Source organism: Pleurodeles waltl, chromosome 2_1 (genome assembly GCF_031143425.1).
Source record: "Pleurodeles waltl isolate 20211129_DDA chromosome 2_1, aPleWal1.hap1.20221129, whole genome shotgun sequence".
Taxonomy (NCBI): domain Eukaryota; kingdom Metazoa; phylum Chordata; class Amphibia; order Caudata; family Salamandridae; genus Pleurodeles; species Pleurodeles waltl.
Window position 1 is genome coordinate 781,506,252 of NC_090438.1, and position 17,821 is coordinate 781,524,072.

At 45.3% G+C, this 17,821-nt stretch overlaps 1 protein-coding gene across 1 annotated transcript in view; it reads right to left on the reverse strand.

The window, feature by feature from the left end:
- Window positions 1-12,503, reverse strand: part of STMND1 (stathmin domain containing 1) — a 73,688-nt gene extending 61,185 nt beyond the window's left edge. The window contains exon 1 of the mRNA XM_069218451.1: window positions 12,322-12,503. Within this exon, the coding sequence (XP_069074552.1) occupies window positions 12,322-12,411 (90 nt within the window). The 5' untranslated portion in view covers window positions 12,412-12,503. The remainder of the gene's footprint in view (window positions 1-12,321) is intronic.
- Window positions 12,504-17,821: the final 5,318 nt, after the last annotated feature.

Sequence of the window (17,821 nt, forward strand, 5' to 3'; positions counted from 1 at the left end):
CAAAGCTAAAACAGCATCAAGGAACTTTGCATTCATAAATGGTTGTGAGCATCTCCTCTCTCGTGTTAGTGGCTATAAGGCACATGTGGTGTTTTATAGACCGTCTAAATAAATAAATGAAGTGAGCAGAGAATACCCAGGATGGATCCAAATCTCACCTTACATGAAAACAAGTTACTAAGAATCTTAATGAATAATAAAGTAATTGCCAAATGATTGAAAAGATGGTATATTGTGTTCTAGATTAAATTTTTCTTTGCTATACATTTATATTGTATGTTTACAATAACAGTATGAATATTGGCTTTAAACTCCTGTCCACATATCAATACATTCAAATATATGGACTGCTATTGTCACTAGGAACTCTGCAGTGCTGTGGGCGCGCAACTCAATCAGCTTTCTTACTGCCCGTGTGCAATATTTTCTATACATGTGCATGCTACTTTATAAGAGGTCTTGCTGCATAGTGTGTCCCATAAAGGTATAGGGATTCATTATGGTGGCACGGTTTACATTTCACAGGGGAGTGACAGAACTACTGTAGGCTGAAAGTTGAGTGAAGAAACCCGGTCTTTGTTTTTGGAAATTAACCTTATCCTACCTCTATTCACTTTGTTTCCCTTCCAATTAATCGGGTTCTACCAGTTTTTTTGCAGGAGATAAACATATTATAGAGTCATGAGAGGTTCTACAAGAACATGAAGCAGGTTGTCAATGCTGTCAGAGGAAACTCAGGCATGGTTCAGAAATATTAGGGATATCAATTTGCACTCAGACGAATGCTGACAATCCAGATAAAGAAACTAAAATCAAAGATCACAGCCACCAACAAACAGCTTCAGGGAGTTCTAGCTAGCAAAAAGGTAATGATCTGAAAGCAAGATTGCTGGTTTGGTAAGAGTCAGTCAGAATGAGCGAGACAGGATTCAATGGATGGTTTTCACAAGAAGAAATCATGGGTGATTACAAGGCGCAAGACCCTCCTCCTGCATCAGTGAAATGCCTAAACAAACAAGTAAGCATTGCAAGATCTAATGCAAGATCATCAACCCAAATCCAGAGATGCTGTTCAGCAGCCATGTGAAAACTTCCTCATATACAATATACCAGATTCACAGCACCGATTACCAACAGCATAAAACCATTATCATACTTACTAGCTTCTGGACATAGGCTAAATCTTGAGGATAGCAGGTAAACCCAAGGCATTTACCATCCCATCATAATCCCTCACAGCAACTTAGAGAAAGTCATAGTCCTTGTCTGGGCTGAGCTTCGAAAGATGTTCCTCAGACATGATTCCATACCCTATCCTCTCAAACACATGTTAATTACACCCCCTTCCGCAAAACAACTCCAGTCAATTTAAATTTGAGATTAAAGACCAATCTAAAACCTTAGAAAAATCCGATGGGGAATCCGCAGAACAGTTACAAAAACAGAGAAACTGAGTCTTTTACCTGGCTGTCACTTTTGGATTAAGCGTGAGGTGCCACTAGTGAGTACCGAAGAGGGCTTTCTGTCAACACTTAATTAGGGATCATCAGAAGGCTTGATCTTTGTGGGCTCTCAGCAGCATAAGAGAAGGTTGATTTTGCAATGCTACTGAGCTGTGTGTGGATGTGCGCTGGGATGTCAGGTATAGTCTTGGAATGGATTCACTCATTTATCTTTAACCACACCCAAAAGATATTTACCAACTTTCCCATCTCAACAACCAGGAAGGTAGCCTACGGAATGCCATTGCAGTAGACTTTTCAACACCTATGTACAACCCCTGTCCTAACTAATTGGCCTTCATCATCTTCTGTTCGGAATGTACACAGATGACATGAAGATCATCCTCCAGCTGAGGACCATCCGTGGATGTCAGGGCAACTATGTAAATATGTCAGAAAACCTCATTCACATCTTCTGATGAATGACGGGGAGTTTCTTCTTCCCAAATGGATCAAAAACAGAGTAAATAAAAAAGAAACATTTAGTATGGTTAGTTTATTGGTGAGGTCCTGACACCAGTCAATTTAGTAACAAACGCAGACTTTGTTGGGCCACTGGTAGAAAGCTTGATCAGGAGGATGTCTTTCCAAATCAATGTGCTCCGAAAAAAAACAAGCTACTTCTAAAAGTGAGCACCGTTACTCTACATCACAAGGAAGTTTACGATTTAGACATTCACCAGAAAATGCTAATTTGATATGCCCCCAAAAAATGGGTCCCAATCTAAATAAACAGGATATTCTCACCCTAGAAGGTACAAACCCTTCATCCAAGAGGCCCAGCACAATCTCAGGACTGTTCTCAATCCTGTTGTAGAACCTTGCGCGCTGTGCAGACTTCTCTACATCAAAACTGATCTCATTTTTAAATCATTTTCTTTTTATATTTGTTTTAATTGGATTAGGGCAAGAGATTCACTAATAACTATTAAATATTTATTTTACAATTGAATATCAAAGTTAAACAATAATTTATTCAGCATTAGAGAATTTGAAAAATGCAAAAGATCATTACATACCAGATCCATAGAGAAATTGTTTAACATAAAAATATAAAAACAATCCAAACACTCTCCAGGCATGGTTCCCACTCATACTCTATTTATCAGATTTGGGGAAGTGGCATCTCTAAAGACTATATAATTTCTTATTTGATCATCAGTTATGCTTTCATGCATTCGAGTAATCAAGTTTCTCTTCATTCAGCCAATGGTCTCATAGAGAGTTATTAACTGTGTACACAGAGTTTCGGTTCCTTAGCAGTCAGGATATGGCAAATTAGTTTGGTTTTATGTGTTTTTCACAAATTCTTCCAAATAGATGTGTCTTAACACCCCTGTTGACCAAATTGTGTGATCCTCTGCAAGTCAATTTATTTAACTCTGCCTCATTCTAATTGAGCATCAAATTTCTGATACCGCCGTGAAGAAATTCAGCTAAGAATGTCTGCAGGATAAAACATTGTTCCACAAACTGCAATTATATTGGCCGTGTACACAGTGTCCATGACAAACAGGCAACTGATGGTTCACCCGTAACAGTCTTGTCAGGACATTCGAGGTGAGTAAATAATACATTTAAATAATTTCCCTTTTAAAAGATGACATTATTGTGACATAATCTAATGTACTAGAGTGGAACAAAAGAATTCCAGAAATATCCTAATGTGAATTAGTTTCATCATGGTTTACAGGACGTTTGCTGTGTCGTCTACATGACCTTTTATTGGGTCGGCTCATGCTTTGATTCTTTTAGATTCAAGTTTAAGCACTAGTTTACCTCGGGCACTACTCTTCTTATGAATTTCCAGCCTTTCTCATCGCTAGGACTGGAGCATACCTGATGGGTAAGTGGCTTTAACCATGTCTAAGGAATAGGTTCTTATTAACTTTAAAATAGCTGGTACAAAAAAACCTTCTAAGCCCTTGTATGAAACCAACAGCATTTGTAAAAGACGTGTTCCCTGCTTCTTTGTTAAAGACCATTTTTTCAGAACTAGTTTGTTATTGATGGACTGTTTTTATTGTTAGGTATTTTTCACCCATCTATACAAAAGAAAACTCCACCTATGGATCCTGAGGACCTGAGAAACCGTTGCTTCACCACTGGATTATTTTTACAATAAAAATGGTCAGAACATGATATTTCTTTCCTTGTCAATTCTAACCCTTGTAAGATGTTAGGGACTCCTTCAATCTTACAAATACTGACACAGCTAACATTCAGATGGGTGGTGATGTTGTGTGTGAGCTGAAACAGAACTTTAATGTCACTTTAGGCTGTTGCTGCTTTGATGAAAAGTCTTGTTATTTTCGATTTATTTAATTTTTATTTTGTCTTCTACTTGATTTTATTGTATTGTTTTTTTCTTGTATCTGTAGTTTACTTTTTGATCATGAAGGTTTTATTTTTGCTACAGTGCACAGAGTGTCAGCACTATTTGGTGTTAATGTCTGATCTAAAAAAATGAGAGAATAAATAAAGTTATCAAAGCCCACATCCACTATTGCTGAAAGGCTGAACACTAAGGTACATACTAAGGGGGAACTGACTCTCTATCTCCTATGTACACTGCAGAAGTTACGCGAAGCCTATTTCGAGAAAAGTAGTTTATTATGTATGAATGTAAAAACATAACCAACTTGGAGACAATGACCCCTGATGGCTTTAAGGGGCATATTTATACTCTGTTTGTGCCAAATTTGCGTCATTTTTTAAGCAAATTGGGTGCAAACAGCTCCATATCTATATTTTGATGCTAGGCACACATAGCGTCAAAATATAGGAGTTTGCACCATTTTATGGATTCATGAACCTACCATGCGTCATGAGGTGCAAGGTAGGCTATCCCCATAATGCCATATTTATACCCCCGTGCATAAATCACGCACGGGTGGGATGCGGTCCCAACTAATGGAGCTAAGCTTGCTTAGCGCTATTACTTAAGGCCGGGTCAGACCAGACGTTAGGGGACCCGTGGACCCATTTCCATGGTCAAACACCATGGAATGGGTCCACAGGTGCCCACCCCAAGCCCCAGAAACACCCACACCAGAGGGACACCACAGGATGAGGGACCCCATGCCAGGTAAGTATGCCAGGTAAGTAAAGGTAAGAATTAGGGGATTTTTTTTTAGTGACATTGGAATCCCTAACAAGGGCCCCCCTGCATGGCACTGGGGGCAATGGCCATGCCCAGGGGACACTGGTCCCCTGTGCCGGTCATTGGGGTGGTGGGTATAACTCCAGCCTTTTCTAAGACAGGAGTCATGTTTTAGGATGGTTGTGTGCCTGGATATGACGCAAGGCTGGTTAGCGGCATTTTTTTGCCACTAACTAGCCTAACGTCATTTTGTACCACACAACCACCTCACCCCATACCGCCACCCCCACCTGACTAGCGTCATTTTTTATGACGCTAGCCCAATCTTAGTGCCAGCTCGCGCCATTCCTTAAATATAGCACCTGACTGGCGCTGTGGAAGGTGCAAGCCGGCGCTAATATTTTTTGCCGCAAAACTGCATTAGCGCAGTTTTGCAGCAAAAAGTTTAAATATGCCCCTAAGTGAGCAGCATATTGCACATGCCATCAGTTAAACTCCTGCAGTACTAAACAGGACATGAATGTGACTGATCTAGAGCTCATACTTATAACTTAAGACACCACCATCATTTAAGAGACAACATTTATTTTGGGTTTGAGGTGCTGGTAAAAATGTACATAAACTAAACTAAAACGTCTACATCAAGTAAGGCGGAAAATATGTTAGGGTGTCTTTTAGTTAGGCCACGACAAAGTGTTTTTTTTTTACCCAGGACAAATGTTGTAAAGTTTGTGTCACACTTAGGGGCATATTTATAATCCCCTATTGCCACCTTGTGCCACATTAGCGCCAATATATAATTGACGTTAATGTGGCCCAACGAGCCCGAAATCCCTGTGCTGTATTTACAGAGTGGCGCAATTCATGCATTGCGCCACTCTATAACCCTTTGCGCTACATTATGCCTGCGCCAGCCATAATGTATGCAAAGGGGGGTGGTCTCCCGTTGGGGGGGCCGAAAAAAGGGTCGCAAGGAAATCCATAAGATTTTCTTGCGTCATTTTTTACGGCACTTTTAACGCCTACTCAGAGCAGGCGTTAAAAGGGGGCTTCCATTATCTAAAATGGGCCCCTATGGACTCAGGAGTAGCACCAATATTTTGGCATAACTCCTGCAGAGTCCATCAATAGCGTCATGAAAAATGACGCTATTGCCCTCTACCCTGTGCCATGGTATGAAATTTCATGTCATTGTCACTTGCTGCAGACATATTTGAGTAGGCAATACATCGCAGGAACTGTAAAATCGCAACTGAGAGATATTTTCTCTTAGAACTAGAATTCTGCCAGTATTTCCTGTCGGCATGACCTTGTTTTCCATGATACTGGCAAGTTCAGTTTGCGAAATTTCAGGTAACTTCGCGACTAAAAATGTGTAGTAAAGCTTATTAACAACATCAACCTGCAGTTGCCTACCAACGTTCAACATTTTACAAGGTTATGTGGTCCGTGTCGGGCGGATCTTGGTCCTCAAATAATTAAGAAAAAATAGACATTGCAATATTAAAAATCACATGAATTTCGTTATGTCCCTCCCTATTTTGCACAGCAGTACCTCGCAGTTCTTCCTGAAATGATTGGTGCCCAAGCAGAAACTTTAAGCATCTACACATGAATGCGCCTTAAGCACGTGGACTGTGATCTCAGGGGAGTAGGGCGTGATGAGCAAAACACGGAGCTGTACAAGGAATGCACGCCCGACACGTTTAATTGAAAAAATATTACATTGGTTCAAACATTTAAGAAACTGGAATGTGTATGTGAGTGTAGGGAAGAGGTTAAATCTTAACAAGAAGGAATTAACAAAACCTCGAAAACTAAGTTTAAGCTTTTTAGCTAATATCAACAGTTGTCACCTCCGGTGGTTTGTGAGAGTGGAAAGCTCTGGAGTGGCAACTCGTGGTATGAAATGTTAGTTTGTCTCTAAATATTTAGAAGCTTATTAAGCTCACAATAGCTGGTGTCATAAAACACTGCACTTATTCGTTGACGTCTTCTGTGCCATTACTTTGAATTTAGTACGGTAGCTCGGTTGCACAATGCAAGGTAACCAGCATTTAGTTTATAGATCACAAGTTTTATTCTTGGCAGAGCTGACTCTAACGGCCATCCTTCCACGCTGATAAAATCTTCACTGTTTGGTAAAGGCAGCTTCTGTTCACAAAGGGCTTCGACGCACTGATGGATTTAGGCATGCTTAAATTGATAATAATATGTATGTATATCTTGGGATCATTCCAAAACAAACACTTCAGAAAGGTTCTTAATTTGCGAACTCGGAATCGAAAAAGAGAACGCGTCACATGTGCAAGAGGCGGGAACCAGAAAGAAAGGTATTGACGTTGACACTTCCGAGCACTAGAAACAAGATGGAGTTCCACATCCACCCCCAACACACATATCACACCTTGTGTGCTCTAGTTCCTTGAGCCAACCCAAAGTTGATTTATTTTGTCGTCACCAGAAGCATGAAAGGCTAAGAGGTCCTGTCAGGACTGAATCTAGTTTTTTTTCAGACTGCACATAAATTCCCTGATGGAGTCTTATTAACACACTGAGCTATCCTACAAGTAGAGCAATGTTGGCGTCTCGGTGGTTTCCGCAGCAGGCACTAGACCCACTGACCTGCCTTACTGAGTGACCTGTAACGTCCAGCAGCACAGACAGAGATCTATGCAGTATGCACTACAACACACAAGTACTGAAACACGTGATGCACGTGATGCGTAGACTGACTGATCTCAGCAGCAGGCTTTCAGTCCGGGTTTAGAACAAGAGGGTTAGAGCAGATTCAACACAGAAACCGGAAGCAGGTGCCTAACCCACAGAACTATATCACCAGTTGATGGTAAACTTGGGATACAGTTTGGATGGCTATTTTACACCTCTCTGAAAGAATCCTGTCTGACTGCTTCGACAGCTTTAGCATTAGATGCCCTCGTTTTAATAGTTGTGAAACGGATATGTAACTAAATCCCATAATTATGTGATGGCCCGAGTCAGGGACTTGGCCTACATTATTAACAGCGCCCTTTTAGACCAGCTATGACCCGTGTCACGGCCTTTAAAAGAACACAATGAAGGGATAGGTTACAAGCATGGATAAACCTTCCAGAAACGGAGGTTAGAAGATACAGAGTCCGCCTTTCTGCACCTACAGTGCTACATGCTATCCTTGAACCGGCTCGGGGTGGCGGTGGGAGGTCTGAGGCTTAGCTCACCCCCTGCCACGCACATGGTAGATCCCTCTGACCAATCCACACCCACAAATAGTGCTAGTCCTCATTCCGCCTACCTGGAGAGGTGTGAAGATAAACATATCACAGGGAAGAGGCCCGCTGCTCGAGCTTCCCAGCCGTGATCCCCGCCGCGCTTCTCCTCACCTCCCACGGCTTTGCCCTCCTCCTCATCCTGGCTTCATCTCCCGTCGACAGGGGCAGGGGTGTGGTGGTGGAGGGGTGACCGCGACACAGTGAGGGACATGGCGCACTTGTGTATTGCATAATGACGGGCATTGGAGCAGGAACCATTTTCGCGGTGGATGTGTGTGGGGATGGGCGAGGTAGGGAAGGAGGGAGGAGGTGGGCCGTAAAACCGAAATTCTGAACTACAGACAGACTGGGAACTAGAATTCCGCTCTCAAGCAATTTAAGCACACCTAGTGCCCGCTCCTGTGAACATGGGTACAGTAGCCTGGGCCAACCCTGGTGTACCCTCAAATTCAATACTTTCTAACGATTGTCGGTTTGGCGCTGCTGCGAGCTTAATGTGCACCATTTGTGCAACCTGAATACTAAGGAATAGAGCAACATGGGTTAAAACGCTGGGAACCGTTGCAGTCGATTTTACACCAGAGCAAAGAATAGAGATAAGTGATAATTCCTACTGGTTTTACAGGGATCATAGCAAACATATTTGGCACCAGTTTTCAAATGCCTTGGACATCTACAAAGGAGCTAAATTCAGCTTCCTTTGTGAGTGCTCGATACTCACGGAGCAGAAAATAAAGCACACACTCTATTTTCTCTGTTTGTGCCCAGGTGCAAAACCCATAATGGAAGACGCCAATCAGCAGAAGTAAAACAGAAGTGATGAAACCCGATGTGCTACACATAGGCGTGACGTAAGACGGCCCAACACTGCTTACGTCACACAAGCCTATCTCCGTTCGTCTGTCATATGATTTTATTGGTGCGGATACTGACCAGTGGCTCACCTTCTGCATCTGTCTTATATTGTGTTATTTTCGATTGATGAGATTCTGAGGTCACGTGCTGAAACCATGAAAAGGACACCTGCGCTTTTCAACCTTACGTGGTCGACACAACTGAATTATTTTCAACTGGGCAAAACGAACGCCTATTTACAGTGCTTAGAATCGGAAGCAACTGCGGTGTTATGGAATATCTAAACCAATTCTTTTAATGATAGCTTGTTTTGTATGGTTCTTCTCACACGTATGTCGTTGACCATCCTATTTAAGTTTATGAATCATATATTGTTTTTAATAAACAGGTCTTTAAGTGGTATAAAAAACTTGGGCGTGTGGAGAGGGTGTCTGAAAGAGACGTGGCCTATGTAACTAAGACCGCGGCTTAAACATGTAAACACAAATTCGGTGATGTCCGTACTGTGCCACCTGACTGGTATTTGAAGGCCTCTCTGAATGTTCTGTTCGCTCCATCCAGATATATAACACAACAGACATACACCTAAAACCAGGGAACCTAAACCAGGCACAGTTATTGGCTTTGCCAATGGTTGTTAGCTCCTTAAGCTAAATGAGTAACAGCAATGGTTTTGTTGTAAATAATTATTATTGAAAATGAGGCGTGTGGAAGGGGCTGTGGCCTTCTGAGTGTCTCAATCACTCCTGTTATGTACATTCCATGTTATTCACGTATGCAGATGCACACGCCGTGTTAGTTATGTATGCAGATGTACACTCCGTCCTTGTTAGTCATGTATGGAGATTTACACTGTGTTATCCATGTACGCCCTTTTTCACTTCACATCTCCTCTACATATCTTGCACCTTATCTTTTTATCTCTTCAGCTTCCTCTTTTCACTGTTTCCTGAATGAGCTTCCTCGCATCTTCTGAACTTCAAAACCCTCCAAACACAGTAGACGAGCTTCCCTGTAAGCACAGCGTTTTCTTTCACTTTCACCTTGTCAATATTGTGACAACTGCACTGTGCACCTCCTTCACATACGTTTGCAGTGAGCCACAACTACAACTGGAATATGTGACGAATGGTGTGTGTGCTCTGCAGAGAGGCCAAGGAATGTATGGCCATGTGTTCTAAACACCTTTCTGACCCGCTGACAGTCACTGTGAGAAACTTGCACTTTATTCAGCCTCAACTCCAGAGCCCCCTATGAACACCTGGAGGAGACTCAGTTCAAAGTATACACTATACAAGAGTATTATACGAAAAAAATAAAGAACGCAACATCCTGGAAATAGCAAAAACTCTTAGAGAATGCAAGATTAAGTAAAACACGTGGAGTATAAACAGGAGCTAAATCGCTGACATGAAGTACCTTAACGTTTTAACATTCATAGTTCAGACCTCGAACAGTGGTATAGCCTGTACATACAGGGATAGGTAGAAATCCGTTTCACTGTCCGATGTTATTTACTACCGGGTCTGCGACTCGAAGAGAACTTGGTCACTTTAATCAATGATTAAAAACTAAATACAATGTAAATCCAATTAAGGAGCATCATAAGGTTATGGAGCCGACGCTGCTTTCTGGGGAAGAAATAAGAGTCGAGTACCTCTCTCGCCCATGCAGAAAGTAATACTTGCCTGTCAATTCTTGCAGTATATACAAACGGTCAGTTGTTTAACCCCCTACCACTGGACAAGGAGACTAAAATTAAGGGTCTACGTAGTGCCAGTTTTTAGTATAAAGTATAGAGGAATGCTGATTTGGCCAGGGTCACACAGTCTAAATCTAGAAGCTGAGATTAGGGGCATTCGAGTGAAGCACCGGAAACAAGTAGCCCCAGTTTTGGACTATAAAGACCACCGAGATGGTGATTAGCCCAGGGTCACACCGTCTCAGTGTGGAATCAGTGGGTAGAGCAGAGAGGCCACATTGTGTACATTTTGCACCAGAATTCACACTGAGTGATACACTACAGGTCACCGAAAACCAATTACCTGGCAGCAATGTAACCACATCGCAAACGAAAAGAATTTAGTAAGAACGTAGTTGCCCTGTCATCCTATATTTTCTTTTCTCAAAGTCCCCACGCCTGGACTGGCCAATAGCAGGAGTTGTGCCTGGAGTGAGCGCCTCAGGAAATGGTGTGAAAGAAAGTGCGAGTAGAATATGAATGATTATTGTAATAGCTTCCCTTTCAGAGTCATAACAGGACGGCACTACTTAAACATACCAATGTTCAGGTTTTGTTTCACAATAAACAGATTCACAACTTACACTTTCAAGAGAAAAGCCATTTGCAAGGAATCACGGGTTTTCTGTTAAGGGTTAAAGTCAGGATTAGAATCCAAATGGCAAATTGGGCAAACCAGCCCCGGGTCCGTCTTCCCCATATAGATACGATTTTAATCCGGCAACAGACATAAACGTTTTGAAAAACATAAACACTTTGAGCCGAAAGGGACAGCCGACAGCGATGATCGCCACTGGTAAATCATTAACCTTGTAGTGAACTCGGCATAACTCCTCGAATTGCACTGGGTACTAGGCTCATTACCAGGGGATCAGTCACAGATCTATGTGGAGAGTGAGACCCCATATCGAATGAATCTGTTCCGGACTCCCTGAGAGCGTGCATCGTGGTCACATCACAACATGTACATTTCACACTGTAAATGCGTACGCATTAAAGGCCCCATGTGCGTACGTGATTGGGATCAGTGCCAGCTCATAGCCAGTGCCCACCACAGCTCGCGCCCAATTCCATCCATGCAAAGCGAGCAATATTGCTGTCCAACGCCAGTTACATGTCATGCTCATAATTATCCGTGTACAGCTACCAGTCATACCCAGTCGAATGCATGCCCACCCCCAGCGCATAACCAGTCACAACCCTTGCAGCTCACGTTCAGGGGTGTGGCTTCCATTGGTGCAGCAGGCGCAGTGGCACCGTGGGCCAGAGGCCTGAGCTATCATATGAGACCTGATTATTGCTATATTTCACAGTTCAAACATCAGCCAGGTGGCCATTTCCTTCTTTGCACTGGGGCCCAAGAGACACTTGCTAAGCTCCTGCTCATGTTCGCAGGGGTGCCCATTGTCAAACAGATACCAGTAACTGGATTCAACTGTTTATTTTCAGTTCACTTTCGCGTGTACGTGCGCATAGTGCACGCATTACTTCATATCTGGGGAGGAGCGTGTTTCGGTTTAGACGTGTTGTCTTGTGCACAGCGTGTGTGTATATTCATATATGTGTTTCATACTTTTAATATGCTGTCAGTGCCTGACAATCAAAACGTCTTTACTTTGAAATGCCTTCACAGGATCACACGCCTAAACCACACTCCACCTCATCCATGCCTGTCAGATTCCCAGTCACAGGCCATGCCGTCTCGTGCCATAACTCGCTGCCAGCGCCCCTCCAGTCACAGAAGTTAATGATCAGCCCGTCCCGGCCCCTGCCACCAGGTCACAATCAGTCCCATAGCTTGCCCAGCCTCCCGTGAGCCCCCGCGTGGGGCAGCCTCACTCCCGTTACCTTCCGCTCCGCGCCTTCCTCTTCCCAGCCGCTCTGATGGGTGTCTTTGGGCTGCTCCACCACCTGCACTTTGGAACCGGAACAGCCCATGGCTTGTGATTGTGCGGGTCTGCACGTGGGAGTGTGCGGGCAGCCTGTGCTGCTACTCCCCCGGCTTGGACTGGCCGACCCCCACCCATGCACACTCTTATACCGGGAGGGAGGGACGAGGCGTCTCCAGGGACTCGACGTTGCCAGGGGCCGTTGCTACAATAAAAGACTTACCCCACACGGCGTGATGGTCACCGGAAGTGAATGGGATGTAACAACACAGCAAGCACCAGGAAGGCTCTGGTCACTAACAAACAGTCCCAAAGTGCTAAGTTTGCGAGAGTTATGTGAACAATCTACCGAGAACCTAGGCTGCCCCTTTCCATGGGGTAGGGGGCCGTGGCTGGAGGGTGGGCAATCAGAGAGTAGTACATAGTGATGTCTGGAGAGCTAGAAGTTATGGCGCTAAGTTCTCACGGTGAAAAAAATATTTTCGAGGGTACACTGTATGTTGTTATGAATTCCAAAATTGCAAGCATGCTTTAAAATGACATCTGCTGCACTTCGGCCGAACCTTTACAGCTCTGGGTGATGCAGCAAATTTGGAATAGTTTTATCGCTCAATCGTCCTCCAATCTCTGCCTCATAACCTATTTCTCTCTGCAGGAAGGAATGTCCAGGGCGAGCAAAGTAGCTTTGTCATAGCTCTTATTTTTTTTCCTTTGCTCACTTATTTTTTCCTGTTTTTTTTTCTTTTTGGCAGGGGTTTGTGGTGCTTCTAAGTTCTAAGGAGCCCAGAACCTGCAGGTCTTATGCTTCTCATAGGAGTTGTATATTGATGAGTACCAGAGGAATGGGACAGGCCTGTGCCCTCTGTGTACAGAAATCATTTACTAATGGAGGTTAAGGAAGGGTGGGCACAATGCTCTTACCGACCCGGGATCTTCAGGGAGGAGGTAGGGTCCGGCGACAGGCAACAACAGGATTGGCTGTAGAGCGTAGGGTCATGGTTTATAGGTTTAAGTTTGAGATTACATGTGGCCAATTGTCATTTTGTATTAAGGACTGGCTAGTCGGATCAGTTTAGAGGTTTTTAGGGTCGAGCCTGCGTCGCATGCGCTTTCGCATGCGTTTCGCTTGCGAGACGCTTTAGGAATTAGAAAAGGGCTCGGAGCCCCGTTGACGTCATGTCAGTTGTCTTTCATTGGTTCGTGGGCTTGCCTGTTAATATCTGCTTGCTTTCATTAGTGGAAGGCACACATATGTCATGCCTTTTCCGGTGGTTAGCCATCCTCGAGCGCAGTGACCATGTACTGGAAACATGCGATGCTCGCTGTTTCCCGTCAGGTTTGTGGACTACTTTTTATCTTTTGTTTTACAGCGCGATCTCGCTTGGCAGAAGTCGAGCGCTTTGCATAACATCAACCCTGTTACAGTTCACTCGTAATGAAACCTATCAGCAAAAGTGCCTTTAAAGTTAAAGTTAATTGCACTTTTGTCAATAGGTTTCATTACGAGTGAACTGTAGCAGCACGATCACGCTGTTTTTTTTCTTTCAATGTGGAAAGAAAATTCCGGTTGGGAGTTTACAACTGCTAATAGCTGTAACTCGGAGAAATGCGAGACCCTAGTGCATTGCAAATGCTTGTTTTGTGTTGTATTGGTGATTGCGGAATTGCCCGAGAATGTACAGTAGGCTGTGCTCGCACTTCAGGAAGGGGGCAGGGCCGGTTTATTGGCAGCAGGCCCTGCATCACGCAGGGATGCCCAATAAGGGGGACCCAGGAGGAGGGCAGCGGCTGCAATACTGACCTATTTACCCCCCACCGGTAAGGTGCACCGCCTAACAAGTGGTTTGGGGAGGGCGATAGGAAGCAAGATGGGCCGGCCACCTCAGGCCGAAATGCCTTGCTGTGCTGTGTCAGGAGGAGGCAAGAAACAGGCCAGTGTGGTCAGCCCCTGCACAGCCGGCGCTTCGCTGGGTGCCAACGTGGCTGATATGGCTGAGAGGCTGACTTAGATTTGGGGTGGGCCACAACGGGGTCTCCAATCAGGGGCGGCTCCTCCGTAACAGCGGAGGAGTTTCACCCCCTGCTCAGTCAGGCGGTGACAAATAATTATTTGTCACTGTCTGACTGAGCCATGGGAGCCTAGGGCGTGGCTATGGCAGGTAGAGGAGTGGTGGGCACTTGTAAGTGCGCATGTCAGTTTGGCCGGCTGTCTTGGGATGGCCAAACTGACATGTGCACTTACCTTTCTCCAACTCAGCTGTGTTACACGGCAGGGTTGAAGAAATGGCTCAGGCTCCCTGTGCCTGAGCGAGCATCAAACCAGCCTGCTCAGGCCAATCCCAGAGCTGCTAACATGCTTGGTATAGCATGAGAGCTGTGTGTGGATTGGGAGCTTGTGCTTTGGGCCCCAGTGCTGGGAAGAGAGGAGTGTCACAGAGGCAGCCAGTAGTGGGAGAGGCAGGCAGGTACTTTTTAAAAAATATATATTTTTAACCCTCCCACCCCCACAAAAGTCCACCTCCCTTTCTCCTCGCCCTGTCAACTTTGATTCGCGGCAGCGGTCACTGGCTTCAATAGATGGGGCCCTTCTCCAGTCTTAAGTAGGTAGGGAAAGGGAAAAGTGGCTCCCATGTGGCCGAGAGCAGTGGATACGTTGGATCAGGTAGGTGGGAGATTACAACTGCTAATAGCTGTAACTCGGAGAAATGCGAGACCCTAGTGCATTGCAAATGCTTGTTTTGTGTTGTATTGGTGATGGCGGAATTGCCCGAGAATGTACGGTAGGCTGTGCTCGCACTTCGGGAAGGGGGCAAGGCCGGTTTATTGGCAGCAGGCCCTGCATCACGCAGGGATGCCCAATAAGGGGGACCCAGGAGGAGGGCAGCGGCTGCAATACTGGCCTATTTACCCCCCACCGGTAAGGTGCACCGCCTAACAAGTGGTTTGGGGAGGGCGATAGGAAGCAAGATGGGGCGGCCACCTCAGGCCAAAATGCCTTGCTGCGCTGTGTCAGGAGGAGGCAAGAAACAGGCCAGTGTGGTTAGCCCCTGCACAGCCAGCGTTTTGCGGGGTGCCAACGTGGCTGATATGGCTGAGAGGCTGACTTAGATTTGGGGTGGGCCACAACGGGGTCTCCAATCAGGGGCGGCTCCTCCGTAACGGCGGAGGAGTGTCACCCCCTGCTCAGTCAGGCGGTGACAAATAATTATTTGTCACTGTCTGACTGAGCCATGGAAGCCTAGGGCGGGACAATGGCAGGTAGAGGAGTGGTGGGCACTTGTAAGTGCGCATGTCAGTTTGGCCGGCTGTCTTGGGATGGCCAAACTGACGTGCACTTACCTTTCTCCAACTCAGCTGTGTTACACGGCGGGGTTGAAGAAATGGCTCAGGCTCCCTGTGCCTGAGCGAGCATCAAACCAGCCTGCTCAGGCCAATCCCAGAGCTGCTAACATGCTTGGTATAGCATGAGAGCTGTGTGTGGATTGGGAGCTTGTGCTTTGGGCCCCAGTGCTGGGAAGAGAGGAGTGTCACAGAGGCAGCCAGTAGTGGGAGAGGCAGGCAGGTACCTTTTAATATATATATATATAAATATATATATATATATATATATATATATATATATATATATATATATATATATATATATATATATATATATATATATAAAATATATATATATATTTTTAACCCTCCCACCCCCACAAAAGTCCACCTCCCTTTCCCCTTGCGCTGTCACCTTTGATTCGCGGCAGCCGTCACTGGCTTCAATAGATGGGGCCCTTGTCCAGCCTTAAGTAGGTAGGGAAAGGGAAAAGTGGCTCCCATGTGGCCGAGAGCAGTGGATACGCTGGATCAGGTAGGTGGCATCATGGGCCATGAGGACAGTGTAGCAGGGAGCACGATGACACCCCCTTGCCGCACAGGAGACACACTGCCTGCAGGAAATGCCCAGGGTCTGTCTTTGGGCTTGTCCCATCTGTGGAGGATGGCCCTGACTTCATTTGAGTATGGGCAGGGTAGGAAGCCAGTCCAAAGGCAGAACTCACGTCTGTACAGCCAGCTGTGGGACGATGCTGGACTGTTGTAAGGAGCAGCAAAGAATGCTATCTATGCTCACCTTGCAAAAACAGGATCAATCATCAGGACCTCTACGATGCACAGATTGGTGATGGTGAGGTGGCTGGGGAAAATGGGCATCAAGGTGGTGAAGTGGAGCTTGAGGTGGAATTGGATTATGATCAAGGGGGTGAATAAGAATGCTTATTGGGAGGTGGCTCATGATTTACGTCACAGGTGTTCAACGTTTAACAGGAGGAAGATTATTGGTGTTTTGCAGCGTCAAGCACCAATTTTGGCGACAGCCAGAGCAGTGTCCACTCAAACAGAGGCGAAGCCGGTGTCGGGATGGACGGCTTTGGTGCATGTCCTGACCTTGAGGCCGGGTAAGAGGCCTTGCACAGTGGGTGCTGCTGGGGGAGTTGAGGTCGGGGTTCAAGGTGCAGGTGGTGGGGAGACTGATATAGGAGAGTTTGACTTTCATCTAGTAAATGGTAAGTATGTGCAGGAGCAAGGTACATGTATGGAAGTGGCAACAAAAGAGCCAGCAGAGGAGTGTAGGAAAGGCAAAGATGGGAGGCACAAGAAGGGGATGGATTCTGAGATTCAGATGGAAGGGTACAAGGAGGGGGAGAAGAAAGAGAGTAAGGAGCTGAGGCACAAGAAGCTACCGTACATGGGGATTACCAAGCCATTGGGGGCTCATTTGACATTGGCAACTATGGAGCTCATTTGGAAAGGGGACTATTTTGAAATGTATAAGCTCTTGCATCAGGAGATTAGAGCGAAGGATGGATCAAAAGAGGAACAATATGAGCTGTTCCGTAGGCATAAGTTTCCTGCAAACATTGAAAATTGGACAGTTGCCTTCCTTATCTACTCCAATGTCTATTGCGAGAAGTATTCAGAATGGTGTGTGGCACGGTTCAAATACCTGGATGTAGTGAGGAAGGCTCAGGTACCATTTAGGTACTGGCAGTGGGAACAATATGAAAAGGAATTCTGTGACTAGCGGAGGATGTGGATGGCATTTGGGGTCAATTTGATAATGAACTCTTCTTGCAGACAATGACCCCAGAGAGGCTGCCCCCCACAACACTCACAACGAGTGGGAGGCCAGTGACATACAAGTTGTTTTGGGGGCGGTCCATCCAAGCATGGGTGGGAGCCACAGGGAGGGGACAAGGGGGAAGCAGTGATGCTTGATGACCCTATATTAGTGGCTAATCTCTCTTGCAATTACAAACATGAATGCTCCAAATGTGAAGGGAAACACATGCTTACTCAGTGCAGACCTCAGGGGGGCAGAGGGGAGATACAGGGTGGGTGCAAATAGTCAGTGGGTAACCGGTAGAGAGGGACAGAAACCTCTGGGTAAAGGCGCACACTTTGTGGGTCGATTG